Below are 19,571 nucleotides of genomic sequence, written 5' to 3'. Positions count from 1 at the left end.
GGTGGTGGAATTCTGCAAACAACTTGGTTTTTGAATGAGACAAACTCAAACAAAAACATTGCCTTCTTTAATTTATTCCATCCAAATCCAAACATTAAGCTACTCCGACCTCAACCTTGCTGAAATGTGAGAATGGAAAAGAATCACTTGGTCAACTGAGTGGGTGAAAAGCAGATACAATAATAGGGTGGCAAACAACAAATTAGAATCAAAAACGAGAGGCAAACAGCATACCTGACCACGGTATTGTGATGTTGCACATGAGAATCCACTGAAGTTATTATCAGAAGTGAGTTCTTCAAAGCCCCTAGAGTTCAATAGGAAAATAGCATGAACTACGGTGGCCTGTGATCAGAGATAATCCCAACATCAAAAGACATATAATAGTACAGTAAATACTAAGTGCCATGAAATACTGAATAGAAGAAACAGGTATGTTAGAGACAGGATGTGGTTCATTTTATTAATCTTTTTACAATAAAAAGATATCTGGATTTTCATTGGTAATTTTCCAAACAAGTTTTTCTTAGAAGTCAGAGGATAACTTGTGTCTTAAATGAGAGGAAAAAAGTAAAGAAACAGATGTGAATAATTTCAGTGAAAATAGGTTTTATTGTGTATGACAGTGCCCATTGGGTAGAAATACTCTTCACCTGCATTCCAACAGTAAGTCAAATCAAATTATGGTCTATAAAAAAAGTTTGAATGATCAATGACTGGAACCTTTGCATGGCACACTGGATGGTTAGGTTTTAAACACTCCAAAGGAAATAAAACTACTTCTACTTTTATTGAGTAGAGTGATGAAATTATTGCACTTTAGGAACAAATGGCATCAAACATTAATACTTAACTTGAAAGAGAGGACATCTTTTAAGCTCAAATTTTGCTCTTCTTAACAATGATGTATGTTTCCAAAAACAGCTGAACATGAGCAAATTAGTCCAGATGTGTGACACACCTCTGGCAGACGTGTTTGGCACACATTTGAGTGGAATGGATCAATAAACATCAGTCCAGCACACATCAGACTGATGTGAAAGTTTTGGACATTAAATATATGGCTTCATACTCACTACACCAACAAGTCCTCCAATCAGATCCTGGTCTAAATACTAACTCAAAGATCACATCTGTTGAACACATTTTATTCTTTTAAAAATACTGATTTTTAACTAATCTGTTTAAAATAGTCTTGTCCTAAACTATAAAATTCAAACCTTTAATTTTTCTTATAGTTTTGTACAGTAAAAAGAAAATACTCAGACAAAATGGCAGAAACGTCTATTACTACCACCTATATATCAAGACTCTTTGGAAGTGTGTTCAGACACAAGAAAATGTGTACATTTAGATATGCATCTAAAAATAAAACATAAATCTGCTTAGAAACTTTGCATAGATTGTCACTGAAGGATAAACCTGTCATAATATTCCATTTTCATTGCAATGTGATGTAACAGAATCCAAGAGAGGAGGGCAGAGGAATGAACTCCTACGGCTTTCTAAAGCCTCACATCAAGATCACAGAAAAGTAAAAAAGACTCACTTTCTAAGGAATATAAACATATATAATTAGAAGCATACATAACTTAATTATCATGTGAAAGCATATGTCTCAGTATAAGCAAACATTTTTTTATCACTGTCATAATATACTATTTAGCATATTTTTGCTCTACTGTTAAAGCATTCGGATACGTTACTGTAGACATGGAGTTTGACTTGCTGTTAGATCTGATCTGAATCATTAGGTCCTGAGCGTTTCACAATGACTTGCGTAGCTGATTTGCGGTTGGTTGCCCCCCCCCCCGGCCCACTCTCATTGGTCCTGGCCATCCTCTCTCAGCTCTGAGGGGAGGAACTTGTACTGCTGCTTTCGGATCATGGCCAGCTTATTCCTTGCCTCCTCCAGCTCCCTTTCTTTCCGCAGCATCTCCTCCTGAGCGGCGATAATCTGAAAAATCCACCGGAGGTTATCAGAGCAGCTTCAGACTCACAGATCAATCAGAAAATGAAACTAGTGAACATTTATTCTCTTCTAAGGATAGCTTTGAGCTTAGACTTATGATAGCTAATATAGTACTAAATAAACAGTTACTGAAATCCCAAAATTTCCCAACAATGTAAATGTCACTTAGAAAATTTTCTTAAATTATCATTTTGCTTCTTCAAGGTGATGAGTTTCTGAGAACTTTGAGCCAGTAACACACAACTTTCTGTGTCCTTGGGGTGTAAAATGACTTGAAATGAAGGTTTACTTCTTTTAGCCAGGAGTTATCAACACAGTTAGCCAAGAACATTACTGTGGATCAATACTCATGCAGTGACACAAGATTAAAACATTCTCATTTAGCCCCATTTTCAGATTCTGTAAACATGTGTAAATACTTTAAATCAAGTCATATTCAGTAAATTAATATGGTAATAAAAAGGTTGTTTATTTCTATAATGCGAACAAAAGGCAGACAAGAAGAGTAGAATGATATGCAAGTTATTCATGAGATTTCAGAACATCTACAAACATGCATATAATGCTTTAGATCTTCATCCTGTCCCAGTTTGGAGCTACATGTAAATGTGTTCAGTCTGTGCTGACATGACTTACCTGAGCAATGCCTCCAACCATCTTACTCTTGACCACCACAGCCTGGTCATCCTGAGCATCAAAGGCTGCTTTCTGCGCTGCTTTCACCAGGTTGTCTGATGCCCTCTTCACAGCATTTCCAGCAGCCTGCAGAAAAACATTTTATGACTCTAATTCTTTTTTTAAAGGTTTTATCGGTTCTAGAGGCCTCTATTTGAGTGTGGTCATACAGAAAGTGGGCAATTAGAGTATTACGGCCCCTGACAATTTTATTTTGGGTTGTTTTGAGTGCAGTCTAGTGTTAAGCAGGTTAAAGTGTACTCTCGTAGGTGAAACCTTTTTTTATAATGGACCATTTTAATCTCTGAACTCATTTTGATTTTGCCCCCCTGGTCCTCTAGACCTGGGGTCATAACAGAGAGAGAGGGGAAAGGTAAAGGTCATCCAGCTGGGACTCTAACCTGTAACGGCGTTTTCAAGAACCGAGGATTCATACACACATTGTGGCCTCCCGCTACGCCACCACAGTGCACACCTGGACTTTTTAATTCTAATTTTGATTTTTTTTTTTTATCTGACTGAAACACCTTTTTGGTGGAACTGTCTGGGAATGGTGGACAACAACAAATGCAGATGCATTGTTATTACAATGACTCAGAGATGAATCATTGAGCTCTGGGAGAGCAGCTTCATGCAGACTGTGGACAATAACTCTTGGAAGAAGAGCTCCAGTTGTGTGCAGTGAGTCTGATTCCTGCTTAGAGCTGGAGGCCAGCGTTAAAAGGCAAACAGAGCAAACATTTCTCTCATTGGGCAGATCACTTCAGACATCGCAGCCTTCCCTTTTGTGGTTGTGAGAGCTGAAAGCAGCCAGTCACAACACTTCAGTACGCTTTCTTCACTGGTTTATGTTCTGTTTGGAATGTTGCTGCAGTCAGAGGACTGACATAAAACATACCCTGATCCTCACCGTGACCATCATCGCACTAGAGACAAGAACGTTTTATCTCATTAAAGCACTTAAACACATCAAAATGCTTTCGAAACAAATACAGACCCTTTCCAAAAAATTTTAATATTATGGAAAAGTTGTTTAATTGTCATAATTCCAATGAAAAGTTAAACTTTTATGGGTTAGATTCAGGGTCCACAGTTTAAACGATTTCAAGTATTTGTTTGTTTATTGTTCCATAATTAGAGCTTCCAGCTCATAAAAGCCACAAAAACAGGAAATCAAAGAATTGGAATATTGTGAAGAAATCAGCCTAAAGTACTTTTTTTGCAGATGAAAAAGAAATTATTTTAATGTGAATTAAAATAAATGTTAAAAGACCCAGGACACGCTGGAGGGACTATGTTTCTCAGCTGGCCTGGGAACGCCTTGGGATTCCCTCGGAGGAGCTTATAAGAAGTCTTATAAGAGCAGGAAGTCTTGTATGAAATTGGGTGCAGATCGGCTGAAATATGTGGAATAGAGAGCCAAACGTATGACAATGGCTTCATGTCAGACTTTGCTACACTGAATCAGTCTACAGAAATAAGTTTATGTGTTTGAAAGCAAGTGAGACCAACTTGTTATCACTCTTCTGACAAAATGTCAAGTGGACTAAGTGAAAGGGGTCAGAAATGGACCTTTCTCAGTTAAAAAATTGACTTCTTGTTCATAGGGGGGTGTGGCTTTGATGATTCCAGGATATGACCATATAGTATATTCGTGCATCTAACATTGATACTAACATTGATAGTAACATCTAACATGTTAGATGCACATGCAACTCGGCCTTTGCATGTGAAAGTTAAAGGTTTCCAAATGTGTGGACAGGGGGCCACGTTTGTGACCTGGCCACACTCTCTAGACATCAAAACAAAAGGCTTCAAAACAAGAGAATTTGATAACTTTTAATCTCCCATCCCCTAACTGTATATTGAACAAATGTAAATCTAATAAATTAAAATCTCCAGGACAAGTTCGCTGACTAAAGTTCGAGGTGTGTGAAAGCAAAAATGGCCCTTTGACCCAAAATGGCCACCTTCCTGTACATTTTAGGCCACACCTCACTTTTTCTTGAGATAGGGGGTTCTAGCAACCAATTTCAGGTCTCTACAATGTGCCATTTAGCCCATCTCAGTTCAGGGGGCGCCTAGAGCTGCTTGGCCACGCCCCTTCACATGGAGGACAATTTTCAGTAGTTTGGGGAGTTTTTAAATTAAACAAGCCAATTCACTTATGACAACAATAATAGGACACATTCAAATTACAATTCAGTTGTATTATGAGTATTATTGACATTCAGTCTTATGTCTTTCATAAACAGAAGACATAAAACTGAGTGTCTTCAGTTTTATGTCACCAGCATCAGTGGCTCCCCCACATTCAATTTCAAAGGACTGTGCAGTTACAACCTTAAGAAGCACCATGGTAAGTAACATCAAGAGCAAATGCTCTAAGTGTAATCATAGATCAGGACTAATGTTTCCAGTTCCAAGTGCCATGGAAGGACTAGGTGGATAGTTTCCAGTGCTTCTGTAGACGTAAATGTATGGGAATTACCATGGTGGCAGCTGCAGGCTAAGACGAGGAGGAGATAAGCCTCCGCTGATTGGATCAGAGAATATGAGCTGGTCTGGGCAAGCCCAAGAGCTCATGGCCACAGTACACACTGCCTTAAAGATAGTATTTTTGGATGGATGAGGGGGGGAAGAGATACCTGTGCTTTCTGCTGTGATTTACAAGTGACTGCATTGGTTACAGCTAAAGGTCAGAACAACCCTGCTGAGCTACAGTGTTTCCACCACTGAGTCAGGCTTTTAAAGAATTCTTTTACACAGAGTTCCATTTGTTCAGCTACTGGTTGCTCTGCTAGCTGCTTACCTGTTGAGTCTAGAGAAGCTCTGTCAAGCTTAGTTACAGATTAAAAGACAAACTCCAGTTGGACTGATGATAAGCTGAATGTTGAAGCCTCTGAAGCAGTTCTTTGCAGAAATGACAGTCACTCTCCCTGCTAATAATACAGGTTGGCAGTTGTTGAAATTCTGCCTATTGAAGCAGCTTCCCAATAGACATTTCATTCCAAACATGCACCAATTTATAACTGCTTTAGATTTCATACCCACTTGCAAATGAAGATCTTAAGTAATCTTCTATGAATTAATTACTCATCTTTAGAACAAACTTTCTAGATAAATGCTAACATAGTAACTATTAGCAGTAGGACGATTACTGTTATACTGATTAAATAAAGAAACCACAAACTCAGTCAAATTGTTCAATTTGGGATCAGAATTAGAATTAATGAAAATAAGGGTTTATGAAATCTTGTTTAAAAGATTCTTATAACAATATATTTCACCAATTCCTCAAACACACTTCTCCACCAGAGGAAATAAATTGGTTCACAATAGCGAAGGGCTAAGAAATAGTGACAAATGGATTGGAGATGGGGCTACAGAACTGAGAAAGGGATGAACTGACCGGGAACAGATTGGATATTTCGTGGCCACAATAAAATGGAAAAAAAAATTCTGGATCCATACCAGTGATATAGTAAAGTATTTAATAAACAGACCATAGGTAGGGTAATGAGATTGGGGTTTGTTGCAGTGACTGTTTAACAGATGGACTCATTCTAAAACCTCTTCAGAAGATCTGTAACAACTCTTCCTTAAAAGGTGATCTCATTCAGTCTCAATTTGGAATATTGACCAAATTTTCATTCAGTACTTCAAGGTAATCTGTGCCAACTAGCTTCATGAGTATCTTTGGAGTCAGTAAGCAGTTATTACTTGAGTTGTGGCAACTCAAGTTGCCACAACTCAAGTGATTGTAGTTGTTCTTGTAGAACAACCTGCCCATCAGATCTATCCTGACATGGAGCCACAGTAAATATTCAGGTCTGTATATAGGAGGGGAAGTTTGGATGTCAAGAGGGTCATAAATAATCCATGGATCCATCTGTCTTTTTCCTTCTTAGCCAACTTTAATTATTTAGTTACAAGAACCCTATCCTTGGTTGTGTTTATGTGAGTTTGGCTGGTAGCCATATTCACATAAACACTTTGTAATGTGGCAAAGCCACACTGTAACATACAAACAGACTGTCTATTCTAATACATAAACATTAACAGGTTATGCTAACCTGGAGCCTCTTCATGGTCTGTGAGTCCTGGTCAGCCTTGACCTTGCAGGCCACCAGGAGCTGAGCGGTAGAGGCCGCCACCTGCTTAGCTGACGAAATGAGCTTCTCCTCACTGGCATGTCCCTGGACCGCAGAGTTGGCTGCTTCACACAGGTTGTTGGTTGCTGCAGCAACCATCCGGGCCTGAATGATCGAGCGGAACCAAAGACAAAACAGTTTACAGAGAATGTCTTACTCCATCTGATTTTAAGTTCAAGATGGCTGACTTACAGCTGATATCAAGCCCTGAGACCACTGCCCATCATCCACCGCGTTTGCTGGAATTGCTCCCACCTGAAAATATCAGACAGGCTGGAGTTATACTGGATTTATTAGTGTTCTAAGCAGTTCAAACATCAGCAGATTTTAGAGCTTTAAAGTGGACAAGAAGAGAAGAAATTTGGCTGATCTGTTTTTTTTATTTGTTTTTTTGGGGGACTGGGGGGCAACCAGAGTGATGTTGACTATAGTTATATTTTTAAGTGTTGATGTTGACATACCTTCCCCTGAGCAACAAGCTCCCTCTGAGCTGCTGAAGCTGCTTTAACCAGAGCACTTGTGGCAGCTGCAATCGACTTGGCTGCTTCCAGAATTTGCTCTTCAAAGTTCAAGCTTTCATCCGCCTCCTGTTAATTAGGAGGAAAACCAACAGATGAGAAACATAGTGGCTCAGACCAGTGGACAACTTAAGGCCATGTCTTTACTGAAGGGCCAGACTACTAATAAATATACCAAGTCGCTCAAGACAATAGAGTTCTCAATAATTTTGAAATGGAAAGTATGAAAAGGCAGCAGAGCTAACAGAGCATAAGATCTGTAATGCATGCTGACCGGCAGCCTGAGGTGCCAGTCAGAGGTTAACAAATTAGGTGTGAATGCCTGTGGCCTGTAAAAGGTCTGGTCACCTTGGGTTTGGTCCTTGGCCTCAGCTGCTCCAGTTTCTTGGCAGCTGCTTCGATAGCGGCTGCGGCTCCCAGCAGCTCGTTCTCTGCGATGACAGTAGGATCCTCGGGATCCACCCACTCCGTGCCTACAGCACACAAAAATAACACTGACTCAGTCTGTACCAAACACAATGTCAGTCTTCACTCTTTCCAAAAATACCCATGCTTCATAAGAAAGCTGAGCTCATGTTAAATACTCCTCCAGACATGAACAATATCTTCTCTGGGGATGAGACAAGCTATCCCTTACTAGAAACTCCTCAACATGAAGAGAATTGATAAAGTTCAACAGGGCTTTTCCCTGATGAGCTTCATGGTATGTTTACGAGGAAAGTGAGCGGTTGTTTTCATGTTGGAGCAGAATTTTAGATTTCTTTTTACCTCAAACAAGGTATAGAAAGCAGTTTTAGAAAAGGCAGCAGCAGTAAGCTGAGCAACACAAAGAGCTTAACATTGCACTGCTTTATGCAGATAGTGTTAGTGGCAGTGTTTTAAATCATTTAAAGTATCATTTATTTTTATTGAACTGTCCAAAGGAAGTTTCCCTGCATTCATTTTACTATTAGTATTTTATTCCTATTACCCTCAAGCGGAAAATTATTTCACAGTGGGTGACTTTTGCAACATCAGCGTCATTCAATGTTAACATACATTTTAAAAAGAGAACAGATCTCGTTTGGAACAGCAGACTGTGTTAGCTGTCTGCTGTTACAGGTCTGAGCTGCACATACCTTTCATTGCCTCGGCAGCCTGGATGAGCTCAGTGACGCTGCCAGCAACACGCTTGGAGAAGTTGGCAAGCTGCTGCTTCAGATCATGTGTGGGCTTCTGGATGATCTGTGGATGAAAAATTCCAGAAAACTTGCATCCAAGGCTGACTTTTTATTCTGTTTTACACAAAAAAAATTATTAAAAACGTTCTTCACATATAGGATTATGTCCAGAAATTAATATCCCATATTTGATTAAGTAAATATTTGGACAGCATCATAGCAGCGCCAAGTTAAAAAACGGCTACACTGGACTAAAACATCCAGAACTCGACTCTGTCTGGAAGATCGTCATGAAGCAGCATCTTAGTCAATTCAAAAGACTCCAGATGATGATGCCATAGCTCTGGATACTTGTGACGGGTAAAATGACATGTTAATAGGAGGCAAACCTCCAAAAAACTCCTATACATTAACTCCAATGCTGCTTGAATAAATGACAGGACTTTGTTAGACTCCAGTCTGATAAAGGACTGCAGTCAGTTATTCACCAACTCATACACACATTCACACACTGATGACAGTGAGCTACACTGTAGCCACAGCTGCCCTGAGACACACTGACGGAGGCCAGACTGCTATACAACCAGCATCACTGGCCCTATGGGTGGCCAAGACATAGTTCAAGTTTTATCACAATATTTTGTGATAAAAATAAAAGTGGGAAGAAGAAGCATTTATTCCAACAATCGACAATGCCAACAGTCTCAGGGGTCTTTAAATATCATTATCTGGAATTTATCGTCACAACAATAGATAAAAATCTTATAAGAAATTTATCACGTTAACTGATATAATAAATGCACACTCCTAACTGGTGCTCTGACTATTAGATTTGGTCAGAGAGCCTCACTTATCTGGTCCTGATGATCACTTGAAAATAAAAAATAAAAAAACTGCTTGCTTGGAGATACATAAAAATTATAAATACACAACCATCTATGTGTTTTTAAATGAAGCCCTTTACAAAAATACTAACCCTGAAACACACCGAGTAATGCGAGGGCTTTACAGGGGAACAAGAAACAGACCTTCAAAAGTACAAATTAAAATGTTGATCTTAAAAAAATGTATGACAAAATATACAGATAATATTTTATGTAGTGGAAACTGCTTGTTCATTATCATTCCCATCTTACTGTGCAGCTCAAACCATTAATCTGAAAGTCAGGAGTCTGAAAAATGTAACTTTAAAAGTTATGCCAACGATCCTTATGAAATATGTGCTAAACTCACCACCTGGTGGCGCTGGGCATAGTGCTTGACTGGTCTTGTGCTTTATATTTCATCTGGCAGAGCAGAACTTAGACAATAAGCTACATAGATGGAAGACACTTCTTTTCTTCTCTGCTATATCTTAGTTTTTGAAATGCAGCTGAGATTATGACTGAGAGCAGGTTATTGTTTTATGGTTTAGGACAGATCAATGATGCCATGTGGAGAGCAGATGATGTATGAAACTGTTTGACTTAGTGTAACATCTCAATAACACCAAAGTGAATGCAAATCCGTGATCACACTAAATGGAATATAATCAGCTAAAGCCTGAACCAAAAGATCTCACTCTAAATAATAAAAAATCTGTGCTTTTTATTTCAAGAAAGCATGGTAATGTCAAAAGGAAACAGAGAAAGAATCTGGTTCTAAAATTGACTAACATTAGCTTGTATTGCAGCCATCTTGCTCAACTCACATTTAGAATGCATTGTTATAACATGACAGCAAACCCTGAACATAAATATCTACAGCCATCAGATGACTGAGTGACAAGAACAGCAGACCACTGGGTTACGTTGGTGCTCTGATATAGCTGGGGCTCAGCTGGTGTCCTAACACTGTCCTAGAAGGGAAATATCCAGGTTGGAGCAGTGAGCAACAGGTGCAGGGAATTAGAGCTCAGGCCATACTCAGCTCAACTTTATTCAGATGTGATGTCAAAAGAAGATTGACATTACACATTAGGAACGCATGCAGGGAGCCAAGCTAATGCCGACGGCAAACAAAAACTCCCCTATAACAATCTGATGTTAATACAGTGTGTGTAGTCAGGACACACCTGGTGGATCATTTTGAGGAAATGATTCTTTCTGAATATGAAAGACTTGGTTTCAGATAAAATCAAATATCTGTAACCTTTATGAAGGGTAGTACAATATTTAGGGATTTAAAGGTTTTATTCTTCATTCTTTATGGTAAAACATTAGCAAAACCAACCAGCTAATGACACTGACATGCACCATCATTAAGAGATTGAATCTTATTGTTGTCTAACTGTCAAATCACTACAGAAAAACACACCTACAGTCAGCAGTACACACACAATAGGCCTTCACACCTGCAATTCAGAAAACTGATGCAAATTGTGAGAGGGGGTGACGCCGAATGTCAGACTACTTTTCAAACAACACAGCCCCACACATGTGCACTTCAGTCATGCTGTGTACTCACTACTCACCGGCTAGCCCCAACATCAGAGAGATATCAGTTTTAAGAAATATAGGCAAACCATTGGGAAAAAAAAACAAAAACAATGAAAATGTCAAATCAGACATTCTGTGAGAATTGTGCTCTGGTGTACAATTAAGGGTCACATGACACAAAGCCAAAGAGTTCCCAGGAGAAGGTCTTGAAGGTATGCAAAGCTGCATCTGAATATATACATATAGTTCCAGAAACGTTTTGCTTAAGAGATATATATAATTAAATAAAAACTTCTTTTAAATATTTTATTTTAAGTTTTCTGGCTTAGGATTCCATTGGAGAAACTTGTGTGACTGCCAAAGAGGAATATGAGGTCCTTTAAATTATTATTAAAAAAACCTAAAGGTGCAGTATGCAATTTTTAATCAAAAAATATGGTTTCTATATATTTGTTAAAACTGTCACCACGTTGTGACTGTGTAATATGAGATAGATAATTGGTGAAAAAAAAAAAAAAAAAAAAATCTAGCTCCTCCACCTCCTCACGGAAATGCACCGCTCCAGGTCAAAAACAACCAATCAGAGCAAGGAGGAAGTTCTTGTGTGTATGGGCTGGTAAATGTACTAGAACAACATAGAGGAAAACAGTTTATCTGTCATCACCAGTGGCCATGCTAACTAGCTTGAGAATACCTGCAAGTTCTGCTGCGTTGAAGTAGCTTTGCTTAACAGACAGCAAGGGGGATGGTGTGATTGATTGTTTCTGACTGATCTGTCCATTCCACTGGGAGCATTGGAAGAAGTCAGAAGAGCTAATTTTTTTCATAGATTATCTATTTCGTATTGCACTGTCACGACATGGTGACACTTTTAACAATGTAAAGAACATATTACACTCAAGTAACATATCGCAGATTCAGCGGGGAAACAAGTGGAAGATAACTCACTGAGATATTTCAGTTGATGTACACATTGAATGGCAGCAAATGATATGTAAAAAGAAAACGCAACCTAAAAAATAAAGTAGCAGTATCTCAAAACTTTAACTTAACAGTTAAAAGAAAGAGAATGCCAGCTTACCACCAGGACATGTTCTAGCAGTCCCAAATATCCTGAAGCACATTCGTTACCATAGCGTAAAGCACGCATCTGGACGTCCTTGCTGACCTCTGGGTGGTAGGCTGCTGCCTGAAAAACAAAAGAGGAACATGCATTCCAATTCCATTATTGAGAGCCACAGCAGGGCACAATTGCTCTTCACAATGTTGACCAAAAACCAACGGAAAGCATTTATGCTTGTGGCACCCAAACAGCTAGCAACAACCCTGGCTACACCTGTTCAGTAGCTAACAGATCCCTCCAACACATGGAAGATATAGGCATCAAGACATGGTGCAAGGGTCAGAGTGTGAAAACAAACATGATGACAAAGAAAGAAGATGTACGTGACATTAAATGCAGCATGGCTGTTGATGTCAGATAGACAGATCTGGGCATTTCAAAAATAGGTTTTCTAATCATTTTGTGTTCACAAATAATGTTCCAAAAAAGGAAAAAAATAAAATAAAAATCCAATGAACTGCAACGTTTTACAACCAAGGTATATAAAATATATTCCAATCTTGCAGGAGGAAACTGGAAATTGTGGACTGGAAGATCTGCATCGTGAATGTGCAACTGAGACATTTGCAGCAATTGTGTGATGTCATCATGTACATATTTACCAACATTTTGGGAGATGGATTTCACATGGAATAAAAAAAGACAAGTCATGAAGAATGAGGGCAGTTTTGAAGGCAACAGGGAGCCCAACTTATGCAAATAAATATCTGTTGTACCTTGCAGGAGTGCAGCATGTCAGCAATAGCTCGTCTGCTGAGGTTAGCAGTGGCGATGATGTCCTCTTGACGACATGAGTTCCCCGCAGCCACTGCCTTCGCTGTTGCCACGGTGATTCCTTTAGTCATACGAATAAACTCCTCTGGCGCGGTTGTTTTTGGTGGGGGATCAGGACTACAGAACACCTGTGTGCCAACATAAATAGATAGTGACTACATAACTCATCAACAATTATTGTGCATGCATTTTACTCCAACAGAAATTTTTAACCCATCCCAGCTGATGGATTAAAAATGCATGGCCACCAATTATGCAGAACCAAATATGTGGAGATTTACAGTCAGCTCCTGCTTGATGTGTTCAATAGTGGCCTCTAAAGCTCTGGTTCCCTTGGTGGCTTCATCCTCCACTGCCTTGACAGTCTTCAGCAGAGATGTCACATTGGTCACCATCACCTGCAGAAGGAAAGTCGAGTTTAATTGCCACAAATCAGGTTGATCTCAACGTTCCTCAATGTAAAACAATACAAGGGGAATTGCTTGAATGCAATATGTGGTCTGGTTTTTTTATTCCAGACCACATATTGTGGTGTTCTGCATATCAATATTTCTTCTGCCTGGCCTGTGCGGTAATGATTTCTAGACTTACTGTATACCTTTATGTTTATTCTGTGGTTGTTCTTCAGTCGCATTGAACATTCAATGCAAAGTTACACTGGTGCAAAGCTACATATTTATAATGTTGGCTCGATATAGATGTGGTATTTAACAAGAAAGATATAGTGTGGATCACAATTCTACTACAGAAAACAGATTGATAGTAAAATGTAGTGGTGGCCTTTAAATATTACCTTAGCAGAACTCTTAAGCTGGAGCATGCTGGGGTCATCATGAGGTTTACCTGCAGCTGCCTTAGTGGCACTAATTAGGTTACCCAGAGCTTTGGCCACATCCTTTACCGCATTAATCAAGACCACCTGAAGAGAACAAAGCAAATTAGAGAGCGGCATATAATCAGCCTTTGACTCCACACACCATGTTCAGCGCATACAGTTTCTCAGAAAGTTAGTTTCTGAAGATGAACATCTTATTTGCGTGATTTATAAATACTTTTTTCTTTGTTTTAATGAAGCATTGACCAGCTTTACGGAACATGGATTAAGTGCCTGAGAATTATACATGGTCTTGTCCCAACACACGTTATGGTTTCAAATTACTTAAAAAAAAAATCAGATTTGACTGAACACATATTTCAGATGTCTAAACATTTCTAAATATCACTACACAATATCTATAAGGGCTCCCTTTATTTTATTTTTTGTCACTGGTGTTAATCACCTCTTAGGACAGTTACTAATGGAAGTCAGTAAAAATAACTTCATATCCAGATCCGTCCAACACCCACCAATGTCACCACCATCAGTATAAAGAAATATACAAATACATAAAACAATTAAAACATACATGTAAAACGAATGAGCAACTGGGTTCCAACCATGAGCAAAATACTCAATGACAAAATTACTTAGCATTAACGTATAAATACATAAAAAGTTTATATATGGAATTTGACAACTAGGTTGAAATGTTCGATAAATTCTACTTCTTATTTTAATTTTTTTCTTTCCATGTCTGTCTATTTTAACTGTAATTTTAGGTTATTCAGACAGTACTATCTGACAGGGGGACAAACAATGGAAACCTGCCTTGGCTGTAGTTGGGTGGATTTATATTTGTGGTGTTCAAAAAGGATCATTAATATGAAATGTTCCTCTTCTGAAAAGAAACTAAATGAAATGAAAATCCATCTGCTTCCAACAACAGATTTTACCAAAGAGACTACTTTAGAAAACAAGCTGTCACAAAAATATTTGGAATGTTCTGTAAAGACTACCTGAGTCTCTGGGTCTTCAGAACCCAGGCTGGCGGCTCCCAGTTTGACCACATCAGCCAGTTTGGTTATGGTGGAAACCGAAGACTGGGCAGCCTGAGCCAGTTTCTCCTGACTGGCTCCCGCTCCAGACACCAGCAGCTTAGTGTCCTCTACTAGGGCCTTGGCTGTCTTCAGAATACATTCTCTGAAAAACAACATAGAGTTATGAGTTAAATCACCATGGCAACATAACTACCTCCAATTTTAGACAGATTTCTTTTACTTGCTTGTTAAACATGACAAAGCAATGCTATAATTATTATGCTCATTCAAGTGGCAGTAATGTGCCTTATCCAGGCACATAGTGCCATTTTGTAGCAGAAATCAAGTGACTACTCTACCTTCAGTTGTTAAAAAAATACTATGAAAATTAAATATAAGACATGACTTAAAAGAAAAATCAAGTAATTTAACACCTTGAAATTGGGATTGTTGCAAGGGAGGGCTGCTCTGTGAGGTGGAAGCCTAAGGGAGGAGCTGGTTAAAAAGGCAAGTGCAAAACATCAATAATCTGGATCTGGTTTGGATTAAACTATGACCGTCAACGTTAACGTATGCGATTAATCTAAAAAGTTTAACACCTTAATATTACGTAATGCAGGTAACCATCTCCCTCAGATGGTTACCTAGTTGAATTGCTGACAACATAGACTCTTTCTCATGGTTTTGTCTGAGTAGACAAGACCGCATTGCTGTCAGAGTCACAAACACAAATGAAAAGATGAGCGAGGAGAGTCAGACAGACTGGTGTGCTCAGTGGCACATTTTGCTGTAAAATACACCACAATGAATGTTTGGATAACACCAAGCCAGTATGTAACTTACTACAGTAACAAATTATCTCTCCATCGAAGCATAACCAGTTTATAGTTAACATTTCTTAATTATGTTTGAAACAAAATAACTTCTTTTAGATCGTCATGAATATAAACACTTGGAAAACTAAAATGTTCAGTTTGAGACAAAGGATTTTCTTGACCATTTTTAGGACGATGAGCATTTTTACATTTTATACATACAAAATTAAGTGTGGCGATCAATAGTGATTAATCACAGTGCTTGTGTAATTATATATAAGATATGAAGATATACAAGATATATAAGATATGAATTTTATGGCATATTGTGCATCCCTACACTCCAGGTATATTTTTAATGAGAATAACTTCATGATATAATGCAAACCTCAAAAATGTTGATTGTAATACTGCCCCTTAAAAGAATAACAAATAAAAAGCACACTTTGTGTTAATAAACAAAAAACTGTCCAGAAAATTTGTTTTAAAATATCAAATAAATTTACATGTGCACCCATTAAGACTTTATAGATCTATGCCACTAGGTAGAGCATATATTATGAAAAAACTTAATAAATGTGCCAATACAATCCAATTGTAATAATTTACTCCCATAATTGTCATTAAAGTACTAAATGAGTCTGAGTTCTTGTGAGTTAGATATAAAAAATAAAGTTTATGCTGTAATTGTGTAAACATTATGCTGATCAGAGCCTGCTGAAGTTTGGGATCAACAGTTAATGGTCTGTTCTTGTACAGCAATTTATCTAGTCCAGAGGAAAATTTGCATGAATGGCAGGGAGAAATGCAGACAGTTTTAGGTTCATTGTTCTGTTTCCCCAAATATTTGTATTGACCATCAGAGTTTTTAGCATAGCAGAAAAAATATAAATTATATATTTTAATTTTCAAAAGGGGTCTTGGGTAGTTAATTGAATTGCTTAAAGAGAATGAAGATTTTGTCAAACTATCAAATTATGTTCCAGGTACAGTCAAACAATTATTACTGACTACTTTTGCCAACAAAGGGTAAAACCAAAACAGAAAAGTAACCATGCACTTAACATCAGCTTATCTGGTTTTTAAAAAAGGTGCATAGTGTCTAATAAGGCTGCAGGTCCTGACATACACATATATTTCTAGTCTGTTTGGGAGAGGTTGGAATCTGATGTTTAATAACATTTTTATCCATGCAGGGAGCAGCAACATTTTTCAGGCCCATTAGCAAGATAAACCTTCCATTGTCACTGGCACTGTGGCCAAATCTGCAACCAATTTAAGGAAAAAACATGGTTGTTCTAGGCGAGTTATTGGTATAGTTTTTATCATATTCAGTTTATTCTTAAGAGAATTAAAACTTTTAAATAATATGATATGATAAGCATCATCAGAGCTACTAGCAAAAGGATTCGTGACACACACCAAGTGAGAGGGTCCTAAATGAGAACCTGGTACCTGTGGTCAGCGAACGTTTCAGCATTCTCTCTATTAAGGGTTCCAGCAGTGGCAAACATAATGGTTGTGTCGAGATCTGCAATGATTCCAGAAACAGCACTTGCAGCTGTAATACAGGCCTGGGTGCCACGGTTACCAGCTTGAAGGGATGCCAACACATGAGAGACCTAACACAAAAAAACAAAGGGACATATTTGAGAGTTTGTGTCAGAGCAATCATAAGGCACTTTTCCACTAGCCCGCCTCTAACCAGTTCAGTCCCAGTAAGTCCCAACCAGAGTCATTTTCTATTAGCAGATCCGGCGCTGCTCTGCCCAGCTGTTCCCATGTAGTGATACCTACTTCAGGGGTAGTATTAGCCACACCGAGCCGAGTACAGCACCAAACCAATTTGAGTTGGTTTGGTCTGATGACCTCACATCAAACTCCTAAACAACATGTTAGTGGTTTAGTTGTGGAAAGCAGACATGCCGCTTGCTATCAGAGAGCTGCTCAGTACCGAGGCACAATTCTGAATTTAATCACAAGCAGAACCAGGAACGTGCAGAAAGTTTTGGAATGACTGATTTAACAGCACCACAGCAGCTCATCTCACTGAAGAACAGGCAGCAATAAAGAAGAGAGAAAAGGTTCTGTGGTCAGTTCTGTCCTCTGACATTGATAATCAAAAAACATTAATCAACTTTATTTCTAGCGTATTTCAAAAACTGCTAGGGTAGCCAAAGGGCTTTACATTAAAACAGAAATACGTAAGAAGCATGAAAATAAAAATGCTTAAATTACAACTACAAATCACAAACAAAACATGACATAAATATGTTAAAAAACTTCTGACCTTCTCTGAGACTTTGCGGGCGCTTTCAATTAGTTCTTTCTTAGTAAATGTGTCATTGGGGCTGCACTGCAGAGCTCCAGCTTTGGTAACCAGACCTGTGCAGGTGAAGCCCAGCTCTCCCACTTGCTTCTTAATGTGTGAACCAATCTGAGAAATGAGACAGTAGAGGAAAGAAATAAAATACATGAAATGTATAAAAATGAACAACATGCTACTCAGCAGACGTATTTATTCACTTCATCATTCTCTGCAGTGAGTGCTGCATATTTGGCCTCATTTGCTAGATTTCCAAAATTATTTGTCAACTGGTTGGCCAGTCCTCCAAGGTCATCTGGGTTGGTGTTGGACTTGGTCACCTGAAGTAAAGGAGAAAATATTACAGTTTGTGAATTCAGTCAGAATGAGGTGTTCAGAAAACTGAACAGGTGTCTGAGGAAAGCTCTATATGACAGTTTCATGAAGGCACTGAAACATTAACAGAAAAACCTAATTAGAGTTCTGAGAAATACTAAAACTTTGTCAGATAACAGATTTCTTACCATCTCCTGTACAGTAACAGCAATGGCCTTGGCTGTCTTCACCATGGTGGTCTGGTAATCTACAAAAGTGCCGTCTGGTTCATCTGCAGGCCCGTCTTCCATTTTATTGATGGAGTCGTTGATGGAGTCCACCATGCCACCCACAGCACCTGCTGCACTGGCTGCCTCAGCCAGAGTGGCTCCCAGGTCATCTACTGCTTCTTTCATCATCTGCACTGAATCCTCCAGAGCATTCTGCATGTGTGCTGCCTGCAACAAGGACAAATAGACAAGTGGGTAAGGCTGACAGCTCAGAGATTTAGAATATTTGTTTTCAAAAGAAGATATATTTTTTTCCCCCAGGCTTTCAACTAAAGTTATCCTGATTAGGATTGAGTGTGGATCAGTGCATTTCTTAAAATACACCAAATATATCAAATGATCTAAGATAGGTAACTCCTAATAAGGGTTTTTCTTTATCAAAGAAAAACTGACAACTGAGTGGATATAGTCAATTCATTGAATAGTAATTATTTTATTATGGTAGCACATGACAAAGAGAGGTTTTCCAAACAACAAATGGAGGTGTTGCATTTCATATTTTGGAATATTTAAAAATGTGAAAAAAAATTTTTCAAAAAGATACAAAAAGCACTCATTTGTTTTTGCCAGTACATTTTGTCAGGCCTTCTTAGAAGGAAACTCCTCCAAATTTATAAGCTGTCACAATCATTTTTACATGATTCTGAATTGCATGGTGTGTATATAAGGACAAAACATTTAAACACAACACATCACGTTTTGTGAACAAGGACATGAGAAGTACAGTTAAAGATCCAAAGTACTTAGTTCAGTACCTTAGGATTTCCTCCAGCCTCCTTGGCAGTATAGAGCATCTGCAGCGCTGACTCTGCCAAGGTCTTGGTCTGGTCTAAGACAGCCATCTGCTGCTGGCTGCTGAGGATCTTGGACGCTGTGCCAATGGCAGCCATGATCAAGGGCTCAAAGTAGCTGGCCATCTGAGAAACCTGGGAGAAACAGTTCCAGGAAGGAAAAGCACATGATCAGCCTTCCAATGCATCACCATCTGATGAGCACCAAAGTTAGGGTATGTGAATTGTGAAGCCAATTTCTGATTTTTAGAAAGAATATTCTAAAACAATATAGGGGCAGTATTTAAAACATTGCTTTGTAAACTTTTTCTAAGTATTTTTTAAGGGTGCACCAATTTATTGGCCAGCAGTGTATTGGTGCCGATTTCCTTGATGTTGGGAGATCTTTGATTAACTGATACTTGC

The 19,571-nt window shown here is 38.6% G+C and overlaps 1 protein-coding gene across 2 annotated transcripts in view; it reads right to left on the bottom strand.

The window, feature by feature from the left end:
* Nucleotides 1-589: 589 nt before the first annotated feature.
* Nucleotides 590-19,571, bottom strand: part of tln1 (talin 1) — a 70,251-nt gene continuing 51,269 nt past the window's right edge. For both annotated transcript variants that reach the window (XM_044144503.1, XM_044144504.1), the window contains 17 exons: nucleotides 19,131-19,301; nucleotides 18,295-18,543; nucleotides 17,992-18,111; nucleotides 17,756-17,902; nucleotides 16,921-17,087; nucleotides 14,630-14,813; nucleotides 13,587-13,712; nucleotides 13,075-13,191; nucleotides 12,736-12,921; nucleotides 11,978-12,085; nucleotides 8,438-8,543; nucleotides 7,668-7,792; nucleotides 7,263-7,388; nucleotides 6,994-7,056; nucleotides 6,724-6,906; nucleotides 2,609-2,734; nucleotides 590-1,957 (listed from right to left, as the gene is read on the bottom strand). In XM_044144503.1, the coding sequence (XP_044000438.1) occupies nucleotides 1,823-1,957; nucleotides 2,609-2,734; nucleotides 6,724-6,906; nucleotides 6,994-7,056; nucleotides 7,263-7,388; nucleotides 7,668-7,792; nucleotides 8,438-8,543; nucleotides 11,978-12,085; nucleotides 12,736-12,921; nucleotides 13,075-13,191; nucleotides 13,587-13,712; nucleotides 14,630-14,813; nucleotides 16,921-17,087; nucleotides 17,756-17,902; nucleotides 17,992-18,111; nucleotides 18,295-18,543; nucleotides 19,131-19,301 (2,439 nt within the window). In that variant the 3' untranslated portion in view covers nucleotides 590-1,822. The remainder of the gene's footprint in view (nucleotides 1,958-2,608; nucleotides 2,735-6,723; nucleotides 6,907-6,993; nucleotides 7,057-7,262; nucleotides 7,389-7,667; nucleotides 7,793-8,437; nucleotides 8,544-11,977; nucleotides 12,086-12,735; nucleotides 12,922-13,074; nucleotides 13,192-13,586; nucleotides 13,713-14,629; nucleotides 14,814-16,920; nucleotides 17,088-17,755; nucleotides 17,903-17,991; nucleotides 18,112-18,294; nucleotides 18,544-19,130; nucleotides 19,302-19,571) is intronic.

This window comes from Gambusia affinis, linkage group LG17 (genome assembly GCF_019740435.1).
Source record: "Gambusia affinis linkage group LG17, SWU_Gaff_1.0, whole genome shotgun sequence".
In the NCBI taxonomy this organism is placed as follows: domain Eukaryota; kingdom Metazoa; phylum Chordata; class Actinopteri; order Cyprinodontiformes; family Poeciliidae; genus Gambusia; species Gambusia affinis.
Note: the sequence above shows the minus strand (reverse complement) of the source record. Positions and strands in the feature narration are given on the sequence as shown.